At 42.9% G+C, this 18,697-nt stretch overlaps 1 protein-coding gene across 1 annotated transcript in view; it reads right to left on the reverse strand.

Moving 5' to 3' along the window:
• MND1 (meiotic nuclear divisions 1) overlaps positions 1 to 18,697 on the reverse strand; it is a 34,748-nt gene that overhangs the window by 15,929 nt on the left and 122 nt on the right. Inside the window, exons 2-5 of the mRNA XM_026041707.1 lie at positions 17,398 to 17,463; positions 16,532 to 16,589; positions 14,549 to 14,697; positions 1,232 to 1,306 (exon numbers count right to left, since the gene is read on the reverse strand). Of these exons, the coding sequence (XP_025897492.1) occupies positions 1,232 to 1,306; positions 14,549 to 14,697; positions 16,532 to 16,589; positions 17,398 to 17,463 (348 nt within the window). The remainder of the gene's footprint in view (positions 1 to 1,231; positions 1,307 to 14,548; positions 14,698 to 16,531; positions 16,590 to 17,397; positions 17,464 to 18,697) is intronic.

Raw genomic sequence — 18,697 nt, forward strand, 5'->3', positions numbered from 1 at the left:
TGGAGCCTGCATTTACAGCCAAGCACTGTAACTGGCTGAAATTTGGGATGGTCAAAGCACTCGTGCCTGGCTTGACAGGGACAGCCTAAAAACACAGCAAGAATTTGTTGGCCTTCCCGTCACTCTCCAAAGCATCCTGAGGGTTTTGGTTTTTAAGCTTTCATATTCCCAGTCCTCCAGCCAATAGTCTGGATTTGACATAGTCTGGAAACGCAGATTCCAAATCACAGGCTCTGTGGGGCGAAAGCTGGTTGCCCAGAGCCCTGCGCCAGGAGCTGGATTTTCCCAGACTCRTGTAAAATTAAGAACTAAACTACTGGAAGCATCAGCCACGAGGGGATTCTCACCTGCTGCCTGCTAACTCAGGCAGGCAACGTGGTAGAGACACCCAGAGTCTCTAACTCCAGGTCATTTGGAAACCTGACAAGCAGAGCTGCATGAGAAACCTGCCGGAGATTCACTGACTGTGGACAAATACACAGCATTTCTAAAGCATATTTTGGATTCTGAGACATGACAYTTTCCCCTCAAAATTTCTTTTCATCTGAAAACTTCTTGCCACCTGTGCTCAGGCACTTATTTACTCAATGTATAAATCAGTCTTAGACTAAAACTGATCAATTATTTAGGATACCTCATGAAATATTTCTAAATTAATGGCGCTGCATATGTAGGTTAAATGTGAAGACTAAATATTATTTTGCAGTGTTATTTTAACACTTTCAGCATACAGAAAACACAAAGCTTATTTGGCTGCTTGGAATAATAAATCAGAAATTTAGATCATAAGTAAGTCCAAAAAAATAATGCCCCAACATTTAAGTTTGCAGCCAGTAGATCTGGCAGTTTAACAACCATCAGCAACTTGGGTATAATTCYGTGAGTAGCTTTAAGTTTTAAGAGATCTCTAAATAGGAAAAGGGAAGAAAGATTAACAAATTTCAGGCAGTCACACATTTTCTCAGCCATGAAGCAGACAGATGGCATCTTTTTACTCATTAGTGCATAACTAAGACATAAATAATCTAACTTCTGGGAATATTTTTTTTTTCTTCCCTATTCTTATAACCAATACTTGGAAGTATTGGTTATATTGGTTATATTGGTTATATATTCTTATAACCAATACTTGGAAGTTCTAATGGCCTTCCAGCAACTAAGTTAACATTTAAAAACTATTGGTGCCTGTAGCCCTATTTCTTAGAACGAGCCAACCTCAAATCCAACTTACAGTATCCTCACGTCCGATTTTGGATTTCTCAATGTTTTTCTGCAAAGCCTCCTTCTTCTGAGTGCCTTCAGCAAACTGTGAGGGRAAACAAAAGAAAAAAAATCAAACTATTTTAGTGCTAATTATACCTATAAAGGTCTGTATAGAAATATATTTAAATATGTATACTTCTAAGTGCATACATTTATAAATAACTCTCTAAYAGAAACAAACAAAAAACAAGTGTAAAACCCAGGCTACGTCTAAGGTGCTAACCCACAGAAAAGAATTCCAGGAAACAAGTTCCAGGCTAGAACAGTCTCACTTGCATGGCACACAACCTTGTTATACTCTACACAATCAGCACAGGAGCCAGCTCCGGTTTCACACCACAGCCAAGCATTTCTATGCAAAGGTCTCCATAACGTGGAGGCTTTGGGTGGGACGATTTCTTGTGGTCCTTGGCCAGCTCCATAATCTCTTCCATAGCTGCTCCTTTATTGAATGGAAGCAGGGACACAAAAGTCACCTCTTTGGCTGCTGATCCTTCCCTGACYCTGGTTTGCCCCAATCCTTTGGGCACTCTAGTGAACAGAAACACCCACAGCTGAAAGACGTGCAAAGCCCCAGTCCTCTTTCCTGGGCTGTGCCCACACTGCTAAGGCACAGACTTTTCTTTCCTTGGGGCTGAGGTTGAGGAATGTCACGGRGGGAAGTCGCATTTCTCAGGTTTGGTGTGAACATGCTCCGCATTTTCCTGTTACTGCAGCAGCAATCGCTTATCAGGAGAGATCTCYCCCCATTAACCTGACCCCCAGCTTTATCAGCCTCGAGCCAGCCCTTGTTGCTCAGCTGGGAGCCTTCCAGAGGCACTCTGGAAACCCTTAAGCTGAGCAGGATGTATRACTCACTCGCCCTTCCTCAGGGACCGAATACTCAGCATTAGMCAAAATATCTTGAAATATTAAATTAGATGAATGAGAATGCAAAAAAAAAAAAAAAATCTATTAAGTTTGGAAACTAGTGAATACAACTGAAACCAATGAAAGAAGAAATTAAATAGTATTTATATACTTAAAGGTAAAAAAGAAACTTGATGCTGGATATGGATTAAGTGCCAGCCCAACTGCATGTGAGTACATTAGGCAGGTTGTTCTCCTTTCCAAAGGAATGTTTAACTTTTTCCTCAATTTATATAGGGATTACACTAACTGTAAGGCTTATATGRTTTGGGGAAAATACGTTCAGCTGTTTACTCACTGCTTTCAATTAAAGTAACYAGAGAGGCAGTGTGGGTTTCGGTATGTGGCTTGCAGTATACCAACATCTTAATTTTGGTGGACAGTTAAACAGTACTCTTTCCGAGTTTTTCCACAAATTCTTATAAAATTAAGTGTGTTAGTCCCCATATTACGCCTCACCAAGTCTGCAGTTCAGAAGAGGACAAGCGATTAGGCTGTAGTTTGTAGTTTATGAAGACCAAGGCAGATAAATACTGCAGTACAAACCATTCAGGACCTCTGAACAAAGAGTCTTTGCTGGAACAAAACCCACAGAAGGGAAGCCAGGAAGCTGATTTCACAGAATCAAAGAACAGTTGARGTTGGAAGGGACCTTTGGGGATCACCTAGTCCAACCCCCTGCTCAAGGAAGGTCCCCTAGAGCACGTGGCACGGGCGGGTTTTGAGCATCTCCAGAGGAGCAGACTCCACAACCTCTCCRGGCAGCCTGTTCCAGGGCTCTGGTTATCCTCACAGGAAAGAAGTTTTTCCTCACATTCAGCCCAAACCTCTCGTGCTTCAGTTTGTGGCCGTTTCTTCTTGTCCTGTTCTGGCCACCACTGAAAAGAGCCAGGCCTCATCCTCCTGCCACCCTCCCTTCAGGTATTTATTCGCACTGGTGGGATTACCCCTCAGCCTTCTCTTCTTCAGGCTGAACGGGCCCAGCTCTCAGCCTCTCCTCCCAGGACAGATGTTCCAGTGCCCTGATCGTCTTTGTAGCTCCATTGCAGGTACACAGACCACGTGCACAAAGGGGAAGACAGCACCTTGTATAACAGAGTGGCCATGAAGTTGTCACTTGGTCCATTTTTGGTATTCATAAGGCACTTGAGGAACATTTCTGCATTTTTTGAGATGAAGACACAAAAGGACCTTACAAGAAAGAGCTGGTTTCTGGGTTGGGAGAATGTCTCCCAAAAAGGCAGCTTACTATTTTTTTGGTCTTCTTGGGTCTCTACATTTCATAACATTTAATCATGAAAGAGGCAGTAACGATGACCAAGAACTAGAAACCCGCTTGCCAAGACTGGGTTCTGACCTGCATAACATGCCACAAGGTTAGAAGTTCTTCTTTGTCTAAAAGCACAGATTATTTTTATACAATTTTCTTCAGAAGATTTGCTTTCTGCTCTCAAAGATTTTCATTTATGGGTTTTTTTTTTTTTTTTTAATTCTGCCTTCACAATGATAAAATGAAAGGTTTTCCTCTTTATAAAAACAAGGAAAAGCCCACACAGCTTATGGCTCTTCATATATTTTTTAAAAGTTGCAACAAGAAATGAGACGATGATAAGGAAAAGAATAGTAGAAAGTGAAGAGAAGATACTTAAGAAAGTCAACATATGATGAAAATGCATGGTTCAAGTGAGGAATCCAGGAGACTGGGAGAAGCAAGAAGGCTTGGATGAAGAGGTAGGAATGCAGCTGAAGATGTACATGGCAGAAGGAAAGAGAGTCAGCAAGGAGTCAGATGGAGGAAGGGTGAAGACAGATGATCCTGGACATAACAGAGCAAACAGCAAGTGACGTGTAAAGAATAAAAACAGAGTCTGCATGTGCTGCACGGCTATGACAGCAGAGGATCACATCTGGCCAAACACAGTGACTCACCTTCCCACTCAGTGGCTATACGAAAGCCTGATAGCGAGTAAATATGGCAGCAGATGGAAGATTTTAATTCTTTGAGCAATCTCAAGCCAGTTTCCAAGAGAACTGGCAGATAATGCTCAAGAAAATTTAACTATCCTGACAGAAATCTGACTTCTGCCAGTAGCTGCGGGAYTGATCTGGAGGAAAAGCTACTACTGCCTTCTGTCCGTGTTCCTTACGGGAGGTGTTTGGTCTGCCACATGAACAACCTTCTGCCTCAAGTGTAGCTCTTCAGACGTGGAGAACAAGGAGGGAGAGATTCCACTGCACTAGGAAGTTGCATGCCTCCAGCCTGCCTGTTCAAGCAGAGCCTCAGATTCAACATATGAATAATAAAGGCAAGGTAGAAGAAATCGGGAAAAATGCTGTAGAGCAGAAAACTATTCAGTGAAGGAGGGAGACTAAATAATTAAAATAAACAAATAAAAAGTCTTCAAAGGGGATTTTCAGCGTTCACAAAACAGAGGAAGAGGGCAGACTGATCGGTAAGTAACTAGCATCTATGAAAGAGAAGAGCTGGGAAAGAGTTGATTTAAATTTATAGACCCCTATACTCAACTATCTGCAGGGCCAGCCTAGACTAACTCAGTCCCAAGTTCCCCAAGGGATGCTCATACTCCCCGTGCAAAGGCCCTGCAGTGCTCAGCCATACAACTTGGCAGCAGTTCTTGTGTGTTCAGGGCCACGTGCTGCTGCTAACCATCAGCTCCAACACAGGCCTCAGGGTCTGCTCTGCATCAAAGGATGCCAGGTAGATGTACACAGGTGATTTATAAGGTGTATCAGGCAAGCATTATTCCTGGGGTCCCACTTTGGTAATAAGGTGATGTACTTTGGGAGAGGAACGTTCATGTTTTAACTTTGGCACAGAGCAACCACAGATTTCAATTAGATACCCCTTTATTTTCTCAAAATCTGCCTGATACAGTTCTCATTCTGCGCTATTGGTTTCTTACTCTCCAGTTAAAAGCTTTTGTTGGCCGTATTTCTCCTGGTTTCTTTTTCAACCACTGTAACCACCAGTGCACCACCAAACACGCAGCCTGTCATCCTCCCCTATTACAATATCTGCAAAACTGGTGTAAGGGACGCAAGGCCGGGGCCCAGTGTGTACAGTGGACAAGAATCAAACCAAGGCCTCGTACAGCGGCCACCAAGAGCAATCACTGCTGCCATCCCACTGTCATTAGGGTCTTCACGGCAGATATCCCATGCTCGCTTTTCTCTCAGGCAAAACACTCAACCAAAAATGGTATTAAAAACTAATGCTCTTGTGAGCGTCACTCACTGTGGCACTACAGAAGAATTCCAGCCATCCATTTTTAATCGTTCATAACTTGGTGAGATTATTTACTTTGGGTTTGAAGCGCTCTGTGCTTTGTTGCAGGCCACAGGCAGGGGGCTTGTTTCCTTTCAGCTTAAACAAATGCAATTCAAGAGCTTCAGGATGGCATTCGCAGTAAATTGGTATATTGCTGCCCTGTTAAATTCTATTGACTACTGGAAAAAAAAATTAAATGGAATAGATAGAAGGCGTGGAAAAGTATTTTGAGGCATTTTTTTTCTGGATTTTAAAGAAAATGTAGCCAAAATAGGAAAAAATACATACAGGATTTTTTAGGAAAATGCAACAGGAAACCAGGAAGGAATGATGTTTGCTGGCCTTTAGAAAGGGTACGCGGGAAGCAACTGGGAGAGGGAAGATGTTGAGGGAACGCCTGCCTGAACAAGAGGCGGGGTGCAAACAGAAGAGCTTGTTTTAAGCCAAAGTGAGGAACAGACAGTGAGATTTTATGGCAAGGAAACACTGCAGAAGAGAAGAGCAGCAGTGCAGAAAGAGAGGAAGAGGAGGAGCTGGGGCCCATCGCACATGTGCGCTCAGGGCTTTTGTCTCCTATGCACTCCCTTATAGGTATGCTGGGGCAATGCTCTAGACAAGAACTCTCTTCTCTTTATGCATGGCACAAATGATACCAAAAAGACATTAGCTCATTTCTAATGATCTTAATGCAATCTTTGAAAGAAACAGTTCAAATACTTGCCAGAGGAGGGGCAATATATACAATTTGCTAGAGAAAAGGGAGAGCCTAAACCTCCAAATGAGTTTTATTTGTATTCAAAATTAAAGGCTGATGCTTGTAATGGAATCATACTTGCTCCAAAATATCATGGAAATATTTCTGCCAGGGTGCAAGTTGCATATTTTTAAATAATCATTACAGAGATAATGAGTGTTTTTTCTTTCATTTTCATTTCCAATTTCTGACAGTGATCAACAAACAAAAAAAAAAAAAAAGGGAAAAAGATGGGAAACTCAAGCTCATAAAGAGCATTTACATGTTTTGCAAGAGGATTCCTAGGAATAACAGGGAATTGCTTGCCCCTCCCACAAACACGTTCACCCTCACGATACCAACTGTATTCCAGCCATTGCAACAAGAACAAATGTTTTCAATTTTCCCAGCAACCACGTTCCRTGTTTCCAAATTAAATTTCGGGCTACAGTTCTGCTCTCTTTAGCATGCTAATACATTACGGCAAGAAAGAAACATCGCATGGCAGATTAGGCATGGCTCTGCTCTCAAAAGATCACCCTGAGCACGAGACATGTCCTCCTTGCCGTAATTGCTTCTGAATAAAGGAAAGAGAACGTGCCCAGCGCCGAGAAGAAAGAAACGAGGCGCTCACAGCCACGTACAAACCTTTCATTGTTTCCTCCACTTCTTCTAAGAAAGTATATGTGTAGAATGAACCCTTCTGCTTACATTATAAAGTTATTCTCCCCTCTTATTATAACTGTCACAGTTGTTAACTACAGCTTACTTAAAAAAGATGTTTTGCTGCAAGCTTTTGGGTTTTGCACAATTTGCTTGCAATACCTTTTAGTAAGCAGTAGTTATGCAACTGAAAATATCAACTCCAGGCCAAACTCTAATAGACAAAAGGTGAAAGAAAAGGTTGTGCAGGCTGAAGAAAAGCTGCTTTCAGAGTCGGTTTAATTGGCACGACCTGAGGGACAGATGGCTGCCTACTCAGATACCAGCTATGCCAAATCGACCTGGAAGGAGAAGGGGGGGGAAAAAGGCAAAAACACCTCATTCTTCAGTCCTGCTCCACAAATGCAAGCAGCTAAAAAGAAAATCTGAGAGAGACAAAAGGCACCCACAGAAGTGACGAAGCTATAGAAAATTTCAGTATCTGGACATGAAGGATGCTGGCTGTCAGTATGTTTATTATAAGTACAAAGTCTAAGGTGCTACTTACTATGTCTGCACAAAGCAGGAAGAATACTGAAAAACATTTTCCGTGGGAAAAAAAAAGTGAAAGAAAAGGCAAAAAAAAAAAAAATCCTGAAGGGTTTTTAAAGATCGCAGCCCTAACCATCTGGGCCTTTACTGACAATGCCCTCAGGGATAACAGGCAACCCCAGGTTAAAACAAATACCCATCTGATATTCCCTGAGCACAAGTCGTGCCTAAAGGCTTAAAAAAAAAAAGAAAAAAAAAAAAAAAGAAAAAAAAAAGGGGGGGTAGGGGGAAATGGTATTTCAAAGACTTAAAAAATGCTGAATTATACCCTGTTATATTATCAGTGAAATAAAAAAGAATCAGTAAAATAGATCTTTGAAACTTCAGAGCTTAGTTTGAGACAACAGCCTTAAAAACCACGACATTGGCATAAAGGATAAATGTGCAATTAATGCCCAGCCAACCAAGGCGTTTCCAACTCCAGATACCAACAGGAGACTTTTGAAAGGAACCACAAGGTATTCAATAGCAATTGTTCGATACCATTGAACAATGGTTCAATACCACCGAAAAACAAGATTTTCAAGGGCATGTCCAAGCCTGAGGTAGACAGGACGACAAGAGAGCACCTGAGCTCTGAGAGGCAGCACTGCCCTGTCCCCCGGCAGCCAGCASAGGTTGTCCCCTAAGCGCGAGCCCCGGCGGGACCGGGCATCCAGCCAAGACTCTGAGCAGGAGCTGCCACCCGCCCTGCCTGCCCGGGGCCACGGCGGGGCTCCAGGGCCAAGGGCTGCATCCGCACCCCATCCTGTAGACTTGTGGAGCTTAGAGCGCTCTTTTCCCCTGCCCCGTTGCTTTGCATTCCTTGCGTTCGGGTCACGAGCTTGGTTCAAGTGTCAGGGGTCAGCAAGGTATTTGAGCCAGCAGCCAGTTGCAACCAYATGCTCTGAAAAGGAGAGCTAACCGAGAGATGCCATCACCTGGAAAGACTCACAGTTCCACAGATTAAAACACGCTGTTAGGAAAAGCAGCTACTACTCCTGCAAGTTACCGGAACGAATATAATTATGAGGACACAACAAAAGCACATTCTTTTTAACAAAGCAGGATTCTTCCTTCCAGTCTGGTTTATAATTCTGACAGTAACTACAGAAACTAATTTAAAGCAAACAAACAAACAAGAAAGCTTGCTCTTAAATGAGTTTTAGCTTATGCTCATCAAGAAGTCAGGAAAGAAAAACTGCATTTCACAGTTGCCATTAATCTAGTTACATATTAACAGCTAGTAAAAGTGAAAGCATGAATTCCTACTAATGAACACAGAATTAGGAGGCTGTTTAATTCGAACAGAAGCCTCCAGAGCACCATATTTTTAGAAGAAGTCTGCCATGACAGCAGTAACTAAGCATTCCCCGCAGAGCTTTGCAGCATGCCATTAAACATAATTCCAGAAGGCTTTAATAAGTTACAGCATTAGAAGACTATTCTCTGCTTGACATTTTAGGGCTTACTAAATTCGGAATCATTTGAAGACATTAGCTCTTTAAAAATGCAAGATGCAAAGGGGTAACAGGAAAACCTGGGCTGCTTGAAAGAAAAGCATCTTCAGCGTTTTCCAGGAGATTGATCCAGGGAAAACTGTTTAGAGGGTCAACAACCACCGTCACCATGTCCACAGGGTTTCAGTGACAGCAGCTCTYGGCCGCCTGCTTTCGGGGTAGTTCCTACCGCTGCGGCTCCCGCCGGGCGGCGGGAAGAAAGGCGGCCAGGCGCACCGCACCAGCTCCCCCTTGGCCACTTCCCTACGTGCCTCCCTCTGACTTCCAAGAGAACACACAGGGCTGCAAAAGCCTGCAGGCTGCAGGAGGGAGGAGCCGCTCTAATTGCCTCTGCTGGGAGAGCCCTCGCTATTTAAGAGAGAGGAGCAAAGAGAGCCAGAAGGGAAGGGAATCACRCAGCAGGTCCCGGGCTGCTGATTATCCACACTGCCAGGCCACTCCAAGGAAGAGGAACATGAAAGAGTCAAAAGCTAAATTAGATGCCCTCGAAACTGAAGGAAAAAGAGAAGGCCAGCACAGGCATGGGGAGACTACCATAACTGCTCAGCCTGCACGCTGGGATCCTGCACTGATGTTGTAGTGGGCATTAAAAAGAAACCGCCTCGGCAATTAGACTCTTTTCCTGGAAACAGACAAGCAAGTGACTTTTTCTTGATCTAATAAAACTAAATTGTGACTATACATTTAAAAAAAAAAAACCCTAAACAAACAGTTCCTGACATAAGCTGCATACATGAGTTGCAGAAGTACCTCTGGCTTTAGAGGACAATTCTAGAGCTACGCTACATAAAAATCTCAGCATGCATAAAAGTCATATTAAAAATACAGTCCTAAGCTTTTCTATAAGTGATTTCAGCAAAAGCTGAAGATAACAACAAAGCTTAAGATTCATGCACCTAAGTTCTGTGCTTTGTGAACACGTCCTTTAGAGTCCATAAAGAAGTATTTTAAAAATACTTTTTTTAATTTACTAAAATTAAACTTATTGCGGTGCTTAATTACYGCAGCCATTCAGCTGATGCCGACCTGCAAACCCCATTCCTGACAATTAAGCAGCCTGCTCTCGGTGCAGCGGGGCCGGCTCCTGCCGTGCTGTGCCAGGGCCTCGTGGGACCCTCTAGGYGCTCCTGGGGACCCTGTGTGTGCAGGGGGGTTGGACTAGATGATCCCTGAAGGTCCCTCCCAACCTTAACCAATCTGTCATTTCACGGTGCAGACGGCTGCGAACGGCACCGGGCACAGCCCCCAGGGCAGCACTGTTTCCCTCTCTCATTGAACATGGCATCCCGCACAGCGGGAGCTCCGTTCGGTACCAGTTACTTCAAACCAACCATCTTTGATCTCTCATAATCAGGAATCAATCCGAGCGCTGCGTGTGGATACGCTGGCAATTCAGCGAGTCAATCAGACCAAGGCGGAGGCTGCTCCGGCTGGAGCACCRCAGAGCGCAGCCCTTTCCCTTTGCTTCCGTCAGCGCTCCCGAGCGGCCTCTGTGCTGCAACTCTCCACGCAATAATCCACGCACAGTATTTCAGGAACACACTATCTGCCCAAAGGGATACCAATAAATCAAGCTGCAGCTCGAAAGAACTCTCTGGTAGTTAAAACTCAAGATATACTGAATGCATTCTGTACAAATAAGGTCTTCTCTTTTTAGTTGAGATGTCAGACCCAACCAGGAAGCTTCAAGCCAGATTACTCACCAATATGATTATTTTTTTCCATTAACTATTTTCAAACAATGTGCTTTCCCAATAAAAGCATTTCCTAATATAGCATTCCTTGAGGACGGGTGTCTTTTTTATTTTAATAGATCATTCCTCTTTTAATGTTTCAATGTTCCTAAGTACCATCAATTTGCTACATGTRAAATCTCTGTATTTCAACAAGTTCATTCCTGGAGAACTTTATTTTCTTTTATTTAATAGCTGCCAAAACTGAGTTTGGTCTACTGACTCCTAAATTCCGCCCCAGGCTCAATATATGAGTCATGGGAAGTGAAAATCCCTCCTCTTACCAACCCTAGGGCAGGGATTTAAGGAATGAAACATCAACTTATCCCTTCCATCTTAACTTATACTGGCCCAACGCAAAGCTTAGTGGGAGAGAAAAGATGTCAGAAAAGCTTCTCAAGTTTCTGTTGCTCAGCTGATTCTTGAAGGCAGCTCAGTAACTGCACAAGAGGGACATCTGTGCCCTGCCCTGAGAAGGTTCTGAGAAAGATTCAATCTTTGTCACAGCAAAAGATGACACCTTTGAGTCTCAATTGCTGAAGCAGGGCAGCACCAGTACCGTTTGCTGTCAACTTTCTCTTGCAGAGCCTAAGAACACAGGCGAATAACCCGCAAAAAGTGATGTCACGGGAAACAGAGATACATGCACCAGTTAATAACAGAGCAGCAAAGAGAAATGAAGAGTGAAAGGAACCACATCCCAAACCAGGCTAGGGAAATGGTTACTTCCCCAAGCTACTGAGTTCTGTCAATAGTGACACTAACCATGGCAACGCTGAGGCATATTGTCAGGATGACACCACCTCCTCCGGATTTCCTTGGAAGACTTGGCATTTCAAATCCCTGTCTGCCAAAGACATGTGGTGATAATCGCCTGTGACCCTATGGTTCAGGCACATATCCCAGTCATACTGAATGGCAGAGCCTTCAGCGTCACCAAACAYGACAGAAAGACCCTTCTGCCTTCCTTAAGCGCGATAGCTCTGGCACTCAATCTGTCCTGCACCACTCAAGTGGCCACCCCTTCAGTTACTGCTATTTGTGGAGGACACTGTGCTTTCAGAAATGGGCCCTCATGTGTTCTGCAGGTCTTGGGTCTGTAGACCTGTCAGTCCCTTGGATGGAAAAAGACCTCACTGYCATCCAGTTACTTTAAAACCATCCTTAATTCAACCCCCAGTAAAGCAAAATGCAAGCAAGCCAGTCTTTATTTAACTTACCTGAAAAAGAAAATGCAGTTACGAGTATTTCACCAAAGTCATTAATAAGAACATTTTACCAAAGCTACCATAAAGAAATGAAAGAAAATCTCAGCCGAATCTGTTTACAGTATAGCTGCATGAGAAAGTCAACCTTTCCCTCCTCAGCTGACGCACCGTTGCCTTCCCTCTACCTGAAAGCTGCCAGGCTTCCAGGCTGCAGTTATGTCCTCTCCTTCAGCAGGTRATATCCTTCAAATCCACATGCACTCCATAGCAATACATACATCACAGCAACCCCCAAACTGCATATAATACAGAGAGCTAATTGTATATAACTGTATAGAAGTATAATAGATATAATTGTATGCAAGATAGAGAGGCTAGTTGTATATACCATATTACCAGCTTTGACTGAGGCTGAACACGCCTGATGAGCATGCTGGAGCCACTGATACCTTGTTCCCTCATTTTATGTGCGCTATGCAATCAAAAAGGGGCAGCAGAGTGATCCATAAAAGATTATCTTTCTGCTTACACTGCATATGCCAAATTCTGTGTTAGTTTAATAAGAGCCCTGAGCTTCCAGTATTATTACAACAAGAATAAACAACTCATTTTGTCAAAATGTCAAAACAAGATTGAACATCTGTAATTCCAGACTTTGGAAATCCACTGCCAGGAAAGTCTGATAAAGAATAAAACCGCATTCCTTCACCTATTCTTAAAAAAAAAAAAAAAAAAGTCCCTGAGTAAGGTTTCCTCCATTCTCTCAACAAAGATCAAGTTCCATCAAAAACCTCTCCAGTAATAAAGCTTGTTTAAACACTACACGTCAACGCACCCCCTGCTCCAATTCCACCAGCCCACAGCTGTACTGATGCGACTGTGAATGTGACCTGCAAAACAATCTGCTGTCAAGCTACCAACACCATCTACTTTCCAGTAATCCAATTCACAAGTGCAGAAGCATGACCAAGAGCTTGAGCAAAAGCATCTGGCAGAAGGCAGAGACATTTAAAGTCAGCCATGCCACCGCAAGACAAATCTAACACAATATCCATGAAAATCTACTTAACTTTCTCGGTGACCTCTTGGAGAAAAAAAAAATGCAGCAGAAAAGACAATACACCAGTAGAGATGCTTGTTGTCCATCTTCTTCAGAAAAACAGGAAGAAATACAAATAGTGGCCTTGGGCTAGACAGCAGCACTGCAATCCTAAGCGATTTGCCGTGTATGTCGGTTCACTAGCTAGCACCTCCACCCTCCAACCACCTCTGTGCTGGCTGCCCCATGGACCAAGCTGCTAGCTTTGTAAAGCCTTGCTTTAAGGGCAGAGGTTTGCTGCTGGTTTTCGGTGGCTGAAGAACAAGGTTTAGGAGGGCTGGCCAAGTGGCGCGGCTTGCCCCGGCCCTCCGCCTCACGTGCTCGCACAGGAGGCATGGGGATGTTTGCTGGCGGGCTGCAGAAACACATCAGGAGCACAAACACTGCATGCAGCTAAGGCAAACTCATAATCATAGACAGAAACTTTTATTGTCTTGTAAAAGATGATTCACAGAGCTATTTGTTTGAAAATGGCACCCTTCTGCTGTGCCAGCACAAAAGTTCGCTTTGACTAGTGAAAAGCTTTCTTCCTGGAATGCTGAAACACTTCATTCTCCTTAGAAATGCACAGCAACAAATATAGCATTTTTAAGGACTCATGAACTAAAACGAGCCCATATGTTAGAAGYAGGCCTTGGTTTGCAAACGGGGTCTAGTAACAACCCCTTTTTCTTTCAACTGCAACAGTCTGAGTAGCACGAAACTGCTTGTATCAATRTAATTCATTTTTGGAGAGAAATAACCAGGAACCAGCATTATAATAACTGCATGCCTACTCTAATAGCATAACAGTATATGGCATTATGCTTAACAATGTAACAGTACATCTAAAGCAGTACAACATATGTTTGTAGACAACCCCTGGATCCTGATGATGGAGCTTCTGTAAGGCATTCCAAGGAAGATTTCCATCAGTGTATGCCAGAGCCTTTTCTGATAAATTAGCTCTAAAATCCGTGGTGGGACAGGGCCCAAAGGCAAAGACAACACAGATCAATTCTTTCATTCAATTATCTAGCTACAGCTTTCAGTACAACTAAAAATTGAAGGCGTCCCAAGAGCAAATCATCTGCATTCATCAAGACAGTGATAACACGACAGAGTGCTTGGTGAAAAGGGCTGCAATTTTGGCATGTATTCATTCTTTTGGATGCTCAGTTAGTATTTACGCTCTGGCAGAATAAGTAGCCTTGTCTAAAACTTGTGTGAATAACTTTACTGGGAAACCCAATTCCAAGGCAGTGCAAAGGGCTAAGCTGTGCTAAAGTCAGGGCTAAACCAGCGTATACTTCCAGGCAATAATACCGGCTTTAAGTCCAATCGTGCCAAGCTGTCAGTCCATATCTGCAAATGCTACAAGCTCATTCAGGTAAAGAGGAAGTTTCTTTTGTCTGGACACATCTGAGTCCACACAAAGGTGGTAAAGGAGTCTGAGTCCACACAAAGGTTGTCTATAAGACAACACAGTATTAACCAAGTCTATATGAAACTATTTGACAAGACTTATAAGAAAAAAAAAGAAGCCCAATCAGGTAACCAAATATTTACAAGAGAGATTTACCTGAGCCTGCAGTTCTTCCAGTTTACGCTTCCTGGCATGAAGAGCCTTACTTGGAAAGGCCCAGAAATAGTTGGAAGTTCCAATTCTGTCAGTGTCCACCATGCCATCATCCACTAAGCTTTGCAGAATCTCCTTCACTGACATGGATGCTAATAAAAGCAAAAATATCAAATTAGAACTGCGTAGGACCTCAACTAGGGAGAACAATAACACTGTAAGACAACACCTACAATCATCTGTATGAATATTTCACTCTTTTGYCAGCTAGCTGGAAGATTTCAAGAAGACACCATGCCTAATATTTCACTTGAAAGAATGAATTCCTTTGAAATCAGTAGTTTATGCATGAAGGCTGCCATTCTATACAGTCTGGTACCAGATGCTCATAAAATAACTCAGAATGATCACAAAATATACATACACATTACAGTATGATACCGTAACATCCTTCTGAGAGGACACATAAGAAGTTGCCCTACAACCTTAACCCTAACACTTATCAGCTTTTAATTCCTTAATTAGGCATGTAATTGCATTTCACTTTATAATGCCTATCAAAGCATTAGACAGCAGCAGACACACTAAAGCCATCTGTCTGCAAACTCAGAGGGACGGTTGGTACATGTGATTATCTTCAGTTCAAGCACAAAAAGTTGTCTTCAGTCAGAAGGATCAAAACCTTCACTAAAATAATCGTGCATTCTTTTTCTAAATGATGAATGATACCATGCATCTGCTAGAAAATGATTTCTGTTCAGCAGTGGAAAATGCTGCAGGTATGAATACTTTTTAGCTTATTCACAGCTTTTAGTGTCTGACCTTCAAATGCAGGTCTAAAGAGGTCCTGCAATTGAAGGTCAAAGGATCTAAACTAGATCCTTGTTTTCAGAGGAACTGCTCTAGATCAGGGAGAAATCTGGAACGCCCCATCTTTTGGAAACCAAATGCTAGATGCCAGTAGCAGGGGCACTTCCTCAGACTAAAGCTCTTCTTTTTAAAATAACTGGAGCTTAGGATGGGTGTCTAAATCCCTCCACATACAGGGACTGGATGAACTTGGGCTTAGCAGCATCAAATATATTAACCGTTTTAGAAATTTTGTAATTGCAGATTTTTAAATATGAACTTCCATTGCTTATATGTGCTGTTTTGCAGTTGCAATTAAACATATGAAGTAAGAATTTTGACAAATCAATCGAGACAGCATCACATCTGTGTAGATGCCTGTTAGTGCCTCTGCTGGGTGCTGACATAGCTGTAAAGCACTGCTGTGCAATTTGTATGTCTGTCACTTTTTTCCACAGACCTTCTTCATCCATTCCCAGCGTCACCAAGATATGCTCATCTTGGACAGTGGCAACTATATAAATGTTACACTTCTACCCYCTTTTGTTAATGAGCACAGGAGCAGAACGAGGAACACATAAAAACAACCCAGCAGCATAAGACAGATCATCCTGGACTTAATCCAAAACCAATGGCTCTCATCAGGGAGGCTTTGGCTGCAGAGACAAACCCTTTCTGTGTACAGCTGTTTAGCCATTCTGTTGGGAAAACTCAACAAAACATGGGCTGTGTACATCTGGACTAGCATTGGAAGATATTTGTGACACTACAGGCAGGCATTTAAACCCACTGTTCATTAGCTGAGTTAATACATCATGGTTTTCATGGCAGGAAAGTCACTGGAATTCAGGCATCTCAGGACCTATGGGAAATCCCATCCCACATTGCAGTGGTTAATTCAGATTTAGCTGTCAATTTTAGTAACCTCCCACTTTGGCCACGTTGTCCAATGTAAATGACAAACATGACCAAAGTATCCCAGGAACTTTTGGTTGATCCTACTCTCTAGCTATTTTTTTTTTCCAGTTATTATTATGATCACAAGCCTAGAATCGAAACCAGGAAAATTTACACAGTATGACTTGTCTGAAAAAAATGATTAATAGCTCAAGATATATACATTTAGTGAACACTTACTAATCCCTTTTTCTTTTGGAGCAATCTTCTCTATATCCTTCAGCTGGAACACGTCTTTCTGTGCAAAACATAAAAGACACTTCAGCTCCAAGACACGGCATCAACTAAGCCTCAGTGGTTTTCTAATAAATCAACACCAACAAAAGCAAGCAGGWTATACAATGTATGCTTATGTTTTCCTAGGGAAATGTGCTGCAGATGTTTCAAGATTATTAGATGAATATGAGTATTTTTTTTAAAAAACATATTACAGTAGCAAGCCCTCTTCTTGTCTGTGTTATTCACTATCTCTTCTCTGAAGTTAGCCTGTAAGCCCTACAGGACAGGAGGAGCCAAGGCCAGATTGCCAGCACCAGGTGCACTGCGTTGCTCAAGCATTTGAACGGCACAATGATTTTTTGTTTTAACAAAGAGGTGAAATATCTTGTGTTTCCTATGCCACCGATGCAATGGCAGTGCTGCCCTCAATCTCCAGGTTTCTCTTCTCCTCATTGCCCTCACTCAGGTCTGCTCTCATCTTTGCTCTTCTGACACTTTGATTTCTTCTTCCTCCCATCAAGTGCAAGAAGATCATTCCCGAGGCCTGGCTGTTCCTCCTGTAGCTCTCAAAATCAGAGAGYATGTGCCCAGTTCCCAAAGAGGGAGTCGGGTAAGAGCATCCTCACTGCACTGCTTCGTCAGGGGACCAGCCATACGACCCAAAGCTACGTAAATCAACAATTATTTATAATTTATGCATTAATGACACAGTGCATCAGTGAAAAGCACAATACACCCAACTCACTTGTATTTGTAGTTAATCTCCTTTTAGCACCATTTTTTCCTACTGGATATAAAGTGAGGATAATTATAAAAACGTTACTCACTGTTTCAAAAAAGATCTCCATCATGCGAGCTCTCTTCTCTTCAAAGCTTAGTCCTTTTTTCTTGGACTAGAAGGAAAAAAAAATTGTTAACAAAAAAAAAAGCACCCCATACTCTGCCATTTTGCTCAGAATGTGTATCTGAATACCCCTAAGTTATATTACTTTGCCATCTTTTAAAATACCTCAAAACACCACTTCCCATAGAGTTTCAAATAGACTTCTGTCCCAAAGAAACACTACACCAAGCGAATCCACCCGCAATAAATTAACCTGATGCACACATTAAGTTTGGAATCGCTGGTTTGTTACGCAACCCAATCCATCTCAAGCCTCCCTATTTCTTGGCACATCTAAATAGTTTTTTTTTTTTTTTTTTTTCTTTCGGTTCCAAACTTAATATGTGTGCATCAGGTTAATTTATTGCAGGTGGATTAGTTTGGTGTTCGCATTTTAAAAGCAATGTTTCTTTTATTCTTTTCTTTATACCTGGGGGACCAAGCTGCAAAGCGTACTGATTAAAACAGAAGGAAACTGTAGAAATGCCTGCTCACAAGCTGCAACCTGTAATATAAACCAGAGGAATATCTTCCCCTGATCACTTTCAAATATACTATTTTGGCTTGCCCTTACAACATTAGGATATGAAACCTTTCCTGGAGAATCAGCATATTTTTCTCCAAATTAGGAATATTTCACACAGGTTTTTCCTGCTAAAAAGCAGTAATATAACGTCACTCAGGGTGGCTGTTTGGGGGGAAAAAACCCCGTGTACTGGCTATGAACTAAGAAACTGCACAAGCAGTGCTGCAGAGGAGAAGGGTGTAAGCGCAGGGGCTCTCTCCCACCCGCAGCACTCGGACACACGCCGGCGTTGCCCCTTCCCCTCGGCTCGGGGACCTGCCCGTTCTGCTACCAGCGGCTACAGGGAATTACGATGCTGACAGGAAAACAGGGTATGGCCCGAAATGGGCCTTCCATCAATGGGARAATAAATACATATAAATAAAACACATAACTAAGGTTTCCTTTCAGTAAAAAGGACATAAAGAACGTTGACTCTGAGTCAATAAAACTGGCAGGTTCTAGGAGGTGCGATTTTAAGCTTTGTTACCACGGAGCGACAGCACCACACCGCTTATTCTATATACATATATATGTTTGTATGTATGTCTGTAAAGCGCACAGTCCCGCCGGGCCGGCGTTTCCCGCCGCGGGGAGGCGCCGCGCGGGCGGCCGTTACCCGCAGCAACGGTCGCAACGGCCGCGCCGCGCCGCCATGCCCGGCCCGGCCCCGGGCGGC

The sequence above is a fragment of the Nothoprocta perdicaria genome, unplaced genomic scaffold (genome assembly GCF_003342845.1).
Source record: "Nothoprocta perdicaria isolate Ctin4 unplaced genomic scaffold, notPer1 scaffold_29, whole genome shotgun sequence".
In the NCBI taxonomy this organism is placed as follows: domain Eukaryota; kingdom Metazoa; phylum Chordata; class Aves; order Tinamiformes; family Tinamidae; genus Nothoprocta; species Nothoprocta perdicaria.